At 36.4% G+C, this 13,774-nt stretch overlaps 1 protein-coding gene across 2 annotated transcripts in view; it reads left to right on the top strand.

Annotated features, from left to right (window-relative positions):
* Window positions 1–13,478, top strand: part of LOC106050598 (beta-1,4-galactosyltransferase galt-1-like) — a 91,322-nt gene extending 77,844 nt beyond the window's left edge. For both annotated transcript variants that reach the window (XM_013205615.2, XM_013205613.2), the window contains 2 exons: window positions 1,549–3,064; window positions 8,391–13,478. In XM_013205615.2, coding sequence (XP_013061069.2) covers window positions 1,832–3,064; window positions 8,391–8,672 — 1,515 coding nt within the window. In that variant the 5' untranslated portion in view covers window positions 1,549–1,831 and the 3' untranslated portion in view covers window positions 8,673–13,478. The remainder of the gene's footprint in view (window positions 1–1,548; window positions 3,065–8,390) is intronic.
* The last annotated feature ends 296 nt before the right edge of the window (window positions 13,479–13,774 follow it).

Here is a 13,774-nt window from a genome sequence, read left to right as displayed (position 1 = left end):
CTCTCTCCATTATGCCTCATTTTTTATTCTCTATTTTCCTGCTTATTACCCAAATCTCAGTTTTACAACAGATGACAAAATTTGTTGTTTTTTTTTTTGTTTTTTTTTAAATCGAGTGGAAATTTCAACTTGAGTTCTGGCGGACAAATGGCTAGCATGAAACAATAGCTAACTCTGACAGAGACAAGAACCCACGCGCGTAGTGTACAAGTCCAACGTTCAATACATGTCGTTACAAGCTGAAAGTCAAAAGTGAATTATGAACGACCTGTTGATGATAAAACGTTCATTTCTCTATACTAATACTAAGGCTTGTCTTCGAGTCCGAAGATTAATGAGGAATGCAGTATCTCCCGAAGCTTTATAATAGTGTGAGAAATATAGCAATTGTGGGGCCCACCAAATCTCGTTTGAAATTCCTTAATCCACCTTCACTAGCCCGAAGCTCCAGTCTTATTCAGTTTATAGTTTTAAGACATTAAGTAATTTTTTCCCCTAACGGTTGAAGCTTTAATTTTTTATACATTTTCCATTCCGTTATAAAATGTAAAAAAAAATGCAATTCCAATGTACAAAATCAACCAATGGTATCTAATGCTAAATGTATTTGTACAATGTTCTTCCACCTTAATATCCAATAAGTCTTCGTTTTCATGTTTGAGATTTTGTTGACATATATAAGGTGGAGATTTTGTTGACATATATAAGATGGAGATTTTGTTGACATATATAAGGTGGAGATTTTGTTGACATATATAAGGTGGAGATTTTGTTGACATATATAAGGTGGAGATTTTGTTGACATATATAAGGTGGAGATTTTGTTGACATATATAAGGTGGAGATTTTGTTGACATATATAAGGTGGAGATATTGTTGACATATATAAGGTGGAGATATTGTTAAACCATGTCTCCAAAAATGTGTGTTGATGATAAAAGTTTTGAAAAAAGTGTTTAATGAAATTGATGAATCAAGACAGACAATCAAGAGAAGCGTAGAAGTTTCTCACGATTTGTCTGACCAACTGAAGGACATCTAATAAAATACTCAGAAAGACACAAAGATAAAAACACATTCCTCGTTCCATATGCTAAGACAAATTTTTACACAAGCTCCTTCTTCCCTAGTGCTATTAGAGCATGGAATGGGTTGCCTGAGCTAGCCAGAAAAACCAGTGACTTAGCAGAATTTAGGTCATTGGTTAATATGCATGACTAAATGCATGACGCTTAGAAAGTAATAATCTTTTTTTAAGTAACGTCTGTTATATAAGATAAGAAGATAAGAAGACTTAATTTGCTGTGAATAACTTACTTATCCAAACCATAAGACCTTGACACGTACATTACCTGACACTTATACTGGTTAGAAGTTGCAAAGGGAAAAGATCGTCTCTCGAGACGTAAAATGCCACAGACAGATACAGGTTAGAATCAAATTAAGTTCTAGATTTGATTGAACTACTTAGCGCTATCATAAGTTTGACTTAGTTGTTATGAAGTATTTTCAATCAACAAGCGCCTGATTTTGTTTTTCTTATTTCAGTTTCTTAGAACTTGCATTCCTGTGACATTACATTGCTGCAACAAGTATACATGGGCGTAGTCTTACGAGAATGGAGTTCACGGTTCAAAAGTGTATTAAGGACAAGAGAAAGATGACACTGGCCTACAGCTAGCCAAAAAGATTTGTATAAAAATACCCAAAAAAACTCTCCATTGTAACTTCCTTTGATTTGGTTCAGTTTTTAAACTGCTATGTATAAAGCTGTTTCAGCTTCGTTCCTTTATACAGTTGTTTATGAGACTATTGATGCTCACTCTTCGAGATGTTTAAAATTGTGGTGATACAGCGACTGTTTTTTAGGAAACTATTACCCCTGTTCCTGTTCACGTATTTGGTGGTCATCCTACTCTTTATTGTCAACGTTGACCAGACGAATCTAGCCATCAGGGACATTGATTTTGGTCTCCCGGTCATCAAAGAAGAATTTTCTGACAACGGCTTTATCGCTAACAATACCATCGATGCTTTAGGCGTTGGGCGTCGCGAAGATTTCTTACAGCCCATGCACGTCATGAGGACGCAAGGGTTCAAAGCAAGTACATCGAAGGGAGATTTTATTGTACTTGGGAAAGAAGCGTTCGTCTATTCTGCCTACATGGACGACAGAGGTGACCCAGCATTTGTTCGTATTCTGGCGATGTTCTCTAAGAGCTCGTCTCGTTTCCAGAGCGTGTACTGCCATTTCAACGGCACTGCCACACGTAAAGCTATGTACTATGAGCTTTGTGAAAACCACGGTAAGATATACGGTGGGTTTATATATTCGTGCATTGTACCGAACACAACCAAAGCCGATAACTTGGCAACAGTTGTCGTTTCTTTAAGCAAATTCGGACCTCGAGTAGCCATCCCCCTATTAAAAATTCGACCTCCTCAAAACAAGTTGTGGTATTTAGATAAAACTAGAGACATGCAAGAATCTCTAAGATACCGCCACACTAGCAGCTCTGTGCCTTCATTAAGCCAGGAAAGTGTTTCTCTTTCTTTCGATACATTAACCAAACAACTTTCATTCGCTATTTGTGTGTCGCCACTATTTGGCGACATTTCGGTGTTTAGGCTTATTGAGTTTATCGAACTCTCCAAGCTTTTAGGCGCCAATCATATTTATTTTTACAACTACAGTCTTCACCAGTCTCTAGAAGACGTGTTGCTCTTTTATGTTCGCCAAAATCAAATCACCGTGCTGCCTTGGAAGTTGCCTTCCCAAATGTCTGACGATTTAGTGTGGTATCATGGTCAATTACTGTCGAACAATGACTGCCTATACAGGACAATGTCTCGCCATGACCTGGTATCATTCAACGACCTGGACGAGTTTATCGTTCCTCACTCCGACGCCACCACGTGGAGGGAGAGCTTTGGTCAGTTTCTGCAGGACGACCAATGTGGATATAGTTTTCAAAGTGCTTTCTACAACCCTGGGAGTTTCAACACTTACCCTTCCAAATTATTAACGCCACTCATCACTGTCAAGACACAAAAACTAAGTAAGGTAAGAAATACACTCAGCAGATAGTTGTTGTTTTTTTTTTTACAAAGCTTATATCAACTCACTATGTCTGTCTGTCCGTCTGTCTGGTAAAAAGTTTGTACACGTTATTTCTCCCACACTCAATCTCAAATCACGCTGAAATTTTACACACTTATTTTTTCTATCTGACAAAACAAAAATCAATTTTAAAAAAAATAACCAATTAGTTTATTAATTATTGATAATTAATTATTTTGTTTGGTATCGAATAAGGTAAAAAAAAAAGTGTTCTAGACTGATGAGGTGGTATAAGCTGAATTAGGCCCCTCTATACTTTGCTTTCAAGTTTGAAACTAACAACTATAAAACCTTCCATTTTCATAAGTACTTCTCTGGTATAATGGTTAGTGTAATAGCTTGGGTGGATTAAGGAAAGTTAAAAGCATAAAGATGAGCTAAACAAAAACAATTGGTGAAAAAAAATGTAATCGAATAGATTTATTATTGTTAGTGTAGATGTTTTACAAAATTTAAATACATGACTGATCCAAACTAACTGATACAATTACTTCTAACATAAATTTAAAAAAAAAAATTATTTTTTTTTATTTTCTTGTTTTAAATATGTTTTTAAGGCGGGAGGTGGGAAGACTAAAGACAAACTGTGTAACATAAGCTACACTTTCTTCATGGAATACAAAACAAATTGAGTAAAAGTTGGTCAGAACACAAGTTTACATCTTGGTGTGAATATAGAATGGTACAAAAGTATGTTGTATTTAAAAAAGGAGAAAAGGTTAACATCACTCACCTATATGTGGTATACCAAGACTGGACATGGAGTACTCTAACACTACAGAGAAGAGTGTCGTTAAAAAAGGAAACAAGGCGTTGTTTTGTAAAGTAGTTCTAAGAAATAAAGTTGGTTGTTTTTTTAAGCCCTAGCTTATGTAATTGAACATCGAAAATAAGAGCACTCTCGTCTCACAATTATCATTTTGCAATTTTTAGAAACATAATCTAGATCTAGAAAAATCTAGGTAATCAATCTATTTAAATGTACAACCTAAAATCAACAAGACATGAATTTATTTCGATCTAGGATTTTTTTAACATTAATGAAAACTAACAGAAAATGGCTTTATAGCATAGATTTGCGTAAATCAATAGTTTTGTGATTTATATTAAGAATAACCCATTCTATTTCAAATCCACAAAATGGTATCGCATTATTTCTAGAAAAATAAAGATCATTAGTTTTCTAAGACAGAAAAGATCGATTTCCCTAGATTCGGGGCGACTTCCCTTACAGCTTGAAAAAAGAGTATCGTACATAACAATCTATATTTATAGGCCTGTGATCTAATCATTATCGAATAAGAATGTGTTTTCGTTTTCCATCTTATCTTATATAATACAGACGTTACTTCAAAAAAGAAGATGATTACGTCCTACGCGTCATGCATTTAGTCATGCATATTAACCAATGACTTAAATTCTGCCAAGTCACTGGTTTTCCTGGCTAGCTCAGGCAACCCATTCCATGCTCTAATAGCACTAGGGAAGAAGGAGTATTTGTAAAAATTTGTCCTAGCATATGGGACGAGGAATGTGAGTTCCAGTCTAGGTAGAATATATAGGTCTGTGGTTGACATATTATGGAGATGTTGTTTTTAATTTATTGAAATAATGGAGATATTTGGAAATTATAGAAATGAAAGTTCTGCAAAATATTTGTAATTAACGCCAATGTCGTGTGTTTGATCCTAAAAATGGTCTTTTTTTTCTGAATGACAGACAAAATATGAATGTTTAGTTTACTATATAGCTCGAACAACACGTAAGACTTGGTTTTAACTCTTTCTCTCCTAACTGACGATACCAACGTTGATTTGACCTCATTAATTTAAATATATTATTGGTTTCATAAACTTTAATTTGTGATATATAAAAGAGCATGTATTCTTTTATAATTATATACCTAATATAACATTTTCTGATTACATAAAAAAAAGGTTATTGAAGCTTAATCATAACAGGGTAGTGAAACACAATAGAGCAAAATAAATAATTCCATCGAACTGTGGAAAATAATTACGGAGTTAAAGAGTTAAAAAGCGGTTGCCAAATTGGTCAATACGGACCACTAGGTATCCGCTGCATCATTCAGGGGGTGCGTGGAAAAAAAAAAGGGCTTCATGTCTAACGTAAAGATATCCGCGCAAGGTTTAATGTAAAATAAAACTGTGATCTGTGACGTTGGTTACTACACATTTGTATTTCTAAACTCTAAGCCTAGCGTTTAAGAGAGAAGACGACCAGGATTACGTGCTTCGTGCTTCGTACAAAAAAAAAATTATTGATGGCAAAATCCATAATGTATTGGTATTAGTAAAGAACTTATATTACCAGCTGCAAGTGAGGTAATGGGCCTGAGATAGATAATTACGTCCTATTTTAGTACTATCATAGACATCAATAAATATATAGTTTACGGAAAACGGAAACAAATTCTTATCCAATAATGATCAGATTACAGCAGACCTATATATATATATATATATCATGGGCGTAGCCAGGGGGGGGGTTCTTGGGGTTCAAACCCCCCCCGAAATGAAATCCCCCCCCCCACAGGGGGGGGGGGGACGGAATTAAGTGACTGATTTTTGCTTTCATTTTGTTTATTTTAGGTGAGATTTTAATACTAAATCATCACTTACCACAGCACAGCCGAGGCAGTTTTGAGTTAAAAACCCTCTACCAGGGGGTTTTGAGTTTAAATCCCCCTACCAGGGGGTTTTGAGATTTTAAAAACCACTATCAGGGGGTTTTGAGATACAAATCCCTCTACCAGGGGGCTTTGAGTTTAAAACCCCCTACAGGGGGGTTTGAATTTTAAACCCCCTACCAGAGGTTTTTGCAGTTAAAACCCCCTCTTCTATAAAACAAAACACAAAAATGCAAACAACAATCCCGAAATTCCAACAGCACAGTTGAGGAAGATTTTGATTTAAAAAACCCATCCAAAATTTACGATAACCCCATCTTCAATAGAAAAAAAGCAAATTACACACTCAAAATTCTATGAGCGTAGCCAAAGGGGGTTTGAGTTTAACCCCTCTCCCCCTTCCAGTTGGGGTTTGAAGCTAAAAAGTACCTCTTCAATATAAAAAAAAAGCAAATTACACACTATAAAATCTATGAGCGTAGCCAAAGGGGTTTTGAGTTTAACCCCACTCCCCCTTCCAGTTGGGGTTTGAAGCTAAAAAGTACCTCTTCGATATAAAAAAAAATAGCAAATTACACACTATAAAATCTATGAGCGTAGCCAAAGGGGTTTTGAGTTTAAATCTCCCTCCTCCAGATGGCTTTTTCTTTAAAGTTTAAAACCCCTCCATATGGTTTTGAGTTTAATTAAAATTCCCCTACAGAGCGTTTAGAGTTGAAAACCTCTCTCTTCAATATTATTTTAAAGCAAACTACAGTCGATAATTTCTATGATCGTAGCTAAATGGGGTTTTGAATTAAATCAAAACAAAAAAAAACCCCAGAGATTTTTTAGTTTAAAACCCCTCAACAGATGATTTGACGAAAAAACTTTCCTTTTCGATATAAAATCTAAAGCGAAATACAGGCATTTAATTCCAAGAGCGTAGTCAAGAAAGGTTACACATTTCTACCAGTGGCTTGGGCTCCATTAATTAAGTGTGAATAGTCTTCTGCCGAAATTGAACATCATTAAATGTGTCTCAACAAAGATGGCTACGACAGATTTTAGGAGTCAGTCATAGAGATCGGGTCTAAATCAAAGAAATCATATGCCGAACTGGGAGTCGAATCCTTAGTAAGGTTGTGACAGAGCGTCGCATGAGGTTTTGCGGGACATGTTTTCCGACAAAATGAATTACGCAAAATAAGACTTGCGGAAACAGCTTGCCGGAAAATGCGCCCAACGGCGCGGGAGGGTCTAAGTCAGTAAGAATAGCACATTAGGTTTTTGAAATAAAACTTTTGAATAGCAAGATAATGCGCTGTAGATACCCCAGAATATGCATTTTGTTGGCTTTCAATACCAGAAACAGTGCTCGGCGAACTCCCCCAGACCCCTTGCTAGCAAGGGCGGGGAGTCTAAAATAAACAAAAGGTCAGAATGTAATAAAAATTAATTATGTACACACACACACACACACACACACACACATATATATAAATATAATTTTTTTCCGCGGGGGGGGGGGGGGGTAGGTAGGCCCCCCCCCCCAAACCCTCCCCGAAAAAAAATCCTGGCTACGCCCATGATATATATATATATATTGTTATGTACGTAACTCTTTTTCAAGTTTTAAGGGAAGTCGCCCCGAATCTAGGAAAATCGATCTTTTCTGTATTAAGTTTTCAAAGTTTAGAAATATTGCAATACCGAATAGTAGCTCCGGCTCCGACTTCTGTCAAATATTCGGCCTTTTTTCACTATTCGGCCATATTCGGCTCCGGTCGAATATCTCCACCAAAAAGTTGGCCGAATAGTAAAAAGTACACATTGTACCTATTTAAAAATTAGTATGCATAAAGTGGACTCCGTTCCATTAATGCCTGTTATAGAATGTATTAATGTTTATATTTAAAACATAATAATTAGGGCCGATATGAATATGCACCAAACATCTTTTATTATAAAGACAAGGCGTGTTAATATAAATAGAAATGAAATTTTTCATTGTAAATGGATTATCAAAAATATCATGATGTCCGATTTTCATTTTCTCTTCTAGTCTAGTTTCTGAGATCTAAACAAGACGGACGGACAGACGGACGGACAGACAGGCCACACAAAACTAATAGCATCTTTTCCCCTTTCGGGGGCGCTATAAATGGGAAACTTACAACAGATAGCTATAAACGTTCTATTTTCATAAGCACTTGGCTATCTCTGTGATTAGTGTGTCGGCTTGAGGAGGCCTGAGTTCTTAAGTTCGAATTTAAGTCGAACAACTTTTCTTAAAAATTGATTTTTAAAAAGCCATTATGGAAACCTCCCAAATACCTGTAGCCCTCCCTCAACTAGACCACACAAGTGATTGGACCACACTACTATGAGCATGCTAAAAAAATATAATTGCGCTAAACGGAAAGAAATTGTAAAACTTTTTCCACTCGCACAGATTTATAATTTTTAGTGTAGATGTTTTAAAAATTATTTACATGATTAATTCAAAATGATAAATACAATTACATTTTTAAAAAGCTTTGTTATTTTTTGTAAGTAATGTTAATTTTAATGTAATGACATTTAATATAAGCTTTGTTTTTAAAATGTTAAAATGTGTTTGTTTTTTGTTGTTTTAAGATTAGGACAAAGGTGATGCTCTGCCCTTGGAGAGTTTTTGAAGTTGGAATTCATCACATAAGTAAACAGAGCAAAGAAGTCTGGCGCCCCGCTCACGTGGACCCCTCCTTCGCCTACTTGCACCACTACAGACAGTGCGCTGCTGACTACAGAATGGACTGCCACACATATGAGAACGATAGCATCATTGCGACTCGCTACGCACAAAAGCTGACACGAAATTTCGAGTCGGTCTTGAAAACTCTTTATGAGCAGAACATTTTAAATGTTACAAGTTCTTGATGTTAATGTTAGATCTGTGATGTTTCATATTGTTTCTATTGTTACATGATGATCTGTGGTGTTCTTTTTTTTTTCAATCTTCTAATACATGGTAGCGTTGACTTGTAAGATTAGACAAAACAATTATACATTCTAAAGCTCAAACGTCGTCTTGACGTCAAGGTAAGGTTTGGGCAAGATGTCAAAGCAGGTGCTACCTCTAGAAAACGGCCAAGAGCATGTACCGAACGACCAGGTCGAAAATTAACACTTGGACAAAATAAGAAGTAGCAAAGAATAACGTTTTGTAAGAGCGATTACTTTGCTTTAATAACTAATGAATATTAATAGATATTTTTTTTACCACGCCCCACCCGACCATAAGTATAAAACTCAAAGTCGGCCTATTCCTATATACCATTCCAGTGTATTGATATAGATCCAGGATTCTGAGCATTAGGAGACAGTAGTGTAGACTAGAATACTGAATCTAAAGATAAGGTATAGAAGATTGGTGATACAGAATTCTAGACTAAATTCTACAAAAGACGGTTCTCATAATGTCCCTAAACGTCTATTTATTTGTTTAAATCTTTAGTCAATCTATGCTGTAATTTCCAATGACGTTTGCTGAAGATATAGATATCCAAACCAAATTTAATTTTAAGATGATTATATTTTTTTTTAATAAAATGTTTTCCCTGTGTCAACAGTGGGCCACAGAAATAGATGACCTTTACATCATCTGTCCCATAGATCGCTAGGTCTATAATGACTCACTCTGTTTGCCTGGTCAAAAGTTTGTACACGTTCTATCTCCCACACCCAATCTCGGTTCAAGCTGAAATTTGGCACAATTATTTCTTTTACCTGATAAAACAAGAATAATTTTTTTTTTTAAATTAACTAATAAGTCAATTAACTATTGGTAATTAATTATTTTGATTGGTATCTCGAACAAGGGAAAGAAAGTGTGCTTGACTGTGGTGTGTATGTATATTGTGGTAAAGTTGAATTCCCTTTATACTTTGTAGAGAGAAAAGATTGAAACTAACAATAGATAACAATACAACCTTCTATTTTCATAAGCACTTGCGTGGCACAGTGGTTAGTACTCCAACTTAATATTGCTCAAGTTCGAATTCAGGTCGTTCAGCTTATTTTTTCTGTTTTTACAAATGCATTTAAAAAGTAATCAAGGTAATATTCACTTATATTCCCTCCTACTTCTTTCTCCCCACCCAGAGGAGGACTGGGTGTCAAAATCGTCCCGGGCATTTCTATACAATCCGGCCCACAAATGCTATACCATATGATGGGCATTCATTTCAAGGTCTATCTGATCTCAAAATCATTAAGTTTGATAATTATCGATATGAATGCATACAGTGAACTCTATATTTTTATAAGAAACATAGGCCTTATATTGCTTTTTAATCGCTAAGTGTGTACTGTAAGCCCTAAAAGGATGAAGTCTACTAGTCATCATCATCATCAAACTCCATTTGAGTGAGGGCTTGAGAGGCTCAAATCCTCTCTAGCTAAAGCCCTGGACAGAAACCCTGCCAACTAGTAGCACTGTCAACAAATGGAGGCTATTACATTATTTCGGAAAATGTCTTAAATTAAAACAGTATTACACTGTAGAGAAGCGGTTCTCAACCTTTTTAGCTCCGCGACTCCATTATACAATTTTTAACTAGGCGGCGACCCCCAACCATAAAATCTTTTTCGTTCATTGGCGTAGGTAAATGTTATTTAGCTAGTGTTAAATTTTCTTCACTACGTGATTAGATCTTCTCCATAGAAATGTTTCATCCTGTAATGGCGTTACGACGCATTTAATGGACAGTCATTTCATTTGTTGAAAAATTATTTTATTGATACTTGACGATCGTTATATAATTTGTTTAATAATAGGCCTAATATAATCTGAATAATTTGTACAATCCTACAGCGTATCAAATATATATATATATCATGGGCTTAGCCAGAGGGGGATGAAATGAAATCGGGGGGGGGGGGGATCGGAATTTAGTGACTGATTTTTTGCTTTGATTTTGTTTATTTTAGGTGAGATTTTAATACTAAACCACCACTTGCCCCAGCACAACCAAGGGGGTTTTGAGTTTAAACCCCTACCAGGGATACCTCAAAATAGGCATATTGTTGGCTTTCAATACCAGAAATAGTGCTCGGTGGTGGGGCTTCGCCCCACGCTGGGGGGAGCTCCTAGTGCTCCCCCAGACCCCCTTAATAACAGTAGCGGGGAATCTACAATTTTTAAACTAGCTCCAGGAAGAACCTATTGTAGGACACAATAAACGTGTACCGAAATAATGAAGGGTCAGAATGTAATGAAGATTATGTACACACACACACACACACACACATAAATACATATTATAAATATTTTTTTTCGTGGAAGGGGGGGGGGGTCCGGGGAGGGGGAATCCCCCCCCCCCCGAAAAAAAAATCCTGGCTACGCCCATGATATATATATGTATAAAACTTCCGATGAAAAATAAAATAGCCCCCCCCCAAATAGGCGACCCCTCGCAAATGGTCGCGACCCACAGGTTGAGAACCCCTGCTGTAGGCCTATAGTCTGTGAAAGATTATTTATATAAGAGAATATTATAAAACCTTTAAGTATTTGATATGTGCCAAAGTAGCATCGATGCGGCCCATTTGGGTACCAGCCCATCTGGCATTTGCCTAAATGTCCATATAGCCAGTCCGCCTCTGCCCCCCTCCCCCCCCCCCCCCCCCCCCGCCTTGTTTAAAAACTGTTCCAGACAAATTATATGATCATATCGTATTGAGAAAGCTAAAAATCGAAATCGCACTTAACAAAAACATTGGTATGCCTACCAAATTTTCGTTTAAAAAAAACACATTTATTAGAGGCCCCCGAAAGGGGAAAAGACGCTATCGGTTTTGTGCGAAATGTTTAGCGGCCCCCGAAAGGGGAAAAGACGCTATTGGTTTTGTGCGAAATGTTTAGCGGCCCCCGAAAGGGGAAAAGACGCTATTAGTTTTGTGCGAAATGTCTGTCCGTCTGTCCCATTTAGATCTCGTAAACTAGAAAAGATATTGAAAATCCGACATCACATTATTTTAGACCATTCAAAGTTCTGATGCAACGGCTACTTTTTTTTTCTGAAAGCGAAAAATCTAATTTTTAAAATCAGTTATGCAAACAGTTTTTAAAGAGAAAAAGCTAATTAGTATGCATTATAAGTTAGACCTAATTTAACACGAATAGTAATCTTGTAAACTTCATTTTCCTGACCTTTTTCTTTATTACGTTCCAGTAAGAGATTGAACTTTCTCAAAACAATTAGATCAATTATAAACATCAGTTAGTCCAGGGGAGGCGCGGTGGCTGAGCGGTAAAGCGTTTGGTTTCCGAACCGGTGGTCCCGGGTTCGAATCCTGGTGAAGACTGGGATTTTCAACTTTGGGCGCCTCTGAGTTCACTCAGCTCTAATGGGTACCTGACATTAGTTGGGGAAAAGTAAAGGCGGTTGGTCGTTGTGCTGACTACATGACACCCTCGTTAACCGTAGGCCACAAAAACAGATGAACTTTACATCATTTGCTCTATAGACCACAAGGTCTGAAAGGGGAACTAGTTAGGCCAGGTTCACATCCTACTTTACATTCACTTTCACCTATCCTTTGATCTGCGGGACCGTTGGGGCACTACACAAGATCTGTTAACCTTCTTTCTCCTTTCTTATCTCTCCTTTGTCTTTGATATAATTTCATTCGGATGTTCTTTCTGAAAATATTGAAGCCTGCCTGGGTGGACCACTTCGGGGGCCGATTTTAAGTTTGTGTTTCCACACAAACTGTCTTTTGTAACCTTGTTTTTAAGTTGTTTTGATCTACCAAAGATCTGTAAATTTACAAAAAAAAGCAAAAATCCTTGTTTACTCGATAAATAACTAAAAATATTTTGAGCTATATCTAGAGGAATGTTGCAGATTTGACGTAGGCCTATCATTATTGATCTCTTTTAGTATTCTGGAAAAGAAAGTAATTTAGAAAAAGTAATATATAAAAAGAGTCATTTCACAAAACCAAAGGCCTATTGATCAAATGACATCATCAAAACAACAGATTTTGCTAGTCATACCTACCATTGCAGCTGTAGTCTCTATATATGTCAACTAAAAGATTGGGGTTCTCTGGTTCAGTTGTAATCTTTGACCAATGCTTGGATTGGGTAAGGATAAGTTAACTATATCCAAGTGTTATCTTATAAAATACAGACGTTAATTAACATTAAAAAAAAAAAAAAATGACTACGTCTTATGCGTGTCCCTAGGTCAATCTAGTCATGCATGTTAAGAAGTCACTGCCAAAACGTTGCTCTGGTGAGGAATTGAAACAGATTACCTTATGTTCAGTTCTACCGATTACCTTATGTTGTTCTACGGATTACCTTATGTTCAGTTCTACGGATTACCTTATGTTCAGTTCTACAGATTACCTTATGTTCAGTTCTACAGATTACCTTATGTTCGGTGGTTATAAGGCTACACACTGTGGAAATTCTTGTAACTCGTTGATAAAGCCTTATTTACCGTAGGCTTATGTTTGTTTTCTAAATGTATTGAAAACACTTTCTGTTCTAATTCTAGACCCTAATTTTATATGGCCGATCAATGCAGTTCCTTAATGTGACTTTTTTGTGTATTTATAATTGTTCTGGTAATAAATTGTGTTGTAAAACATTCTTGACACTACAGACAGTTCAAGTTTTGTTGAGTGTCCCTAACATTGTCTGAATAAAAGCATCTAAACGTACACCTAAAATTGTAAGTCTGTGTCTAGTTCATGTCATTACCTTGTTGGATTTATGGTATAAACACGTCGATTGATCAGCCCTTATAGAGCTAACAATATATTAAAAACTCTTATTTGTTATAATGATTCCTTTTTAACTACTTCATCTGAAAGGTTCTGTGAACTAGAGTTATGACAGAGAAGCATACCATAACACAAAAAGCAAACCAGTTTCAAGTCACATACAATGGTCAGGTCAGATAGCAAGTCATGGTTAGCTACTCTATTGCCTGGCGCTTCTGTTAAATTCAGTTAAATGCTTTCAA

Source organism: Biomphalaria glabrata, chromosome 6, assembly GCF_947242115.1.
Source record: "Biomphalaria glabrata chromosome 6, xgBioGlab47.1, whole genome shotgun sequence".
In the NCBI taxonomy this organism is placed as follows: domain Eukaryota; kingdom Metazoa; phylum Mollusca; class Gastropoda; family Planorbidae; genus Biomphalaria; species Biomphalaria glabrata.
Note: the sequence above shows the minus strand (reverse complement) of the source record. Positions and strands in the feature narration are given on the sequence as shown.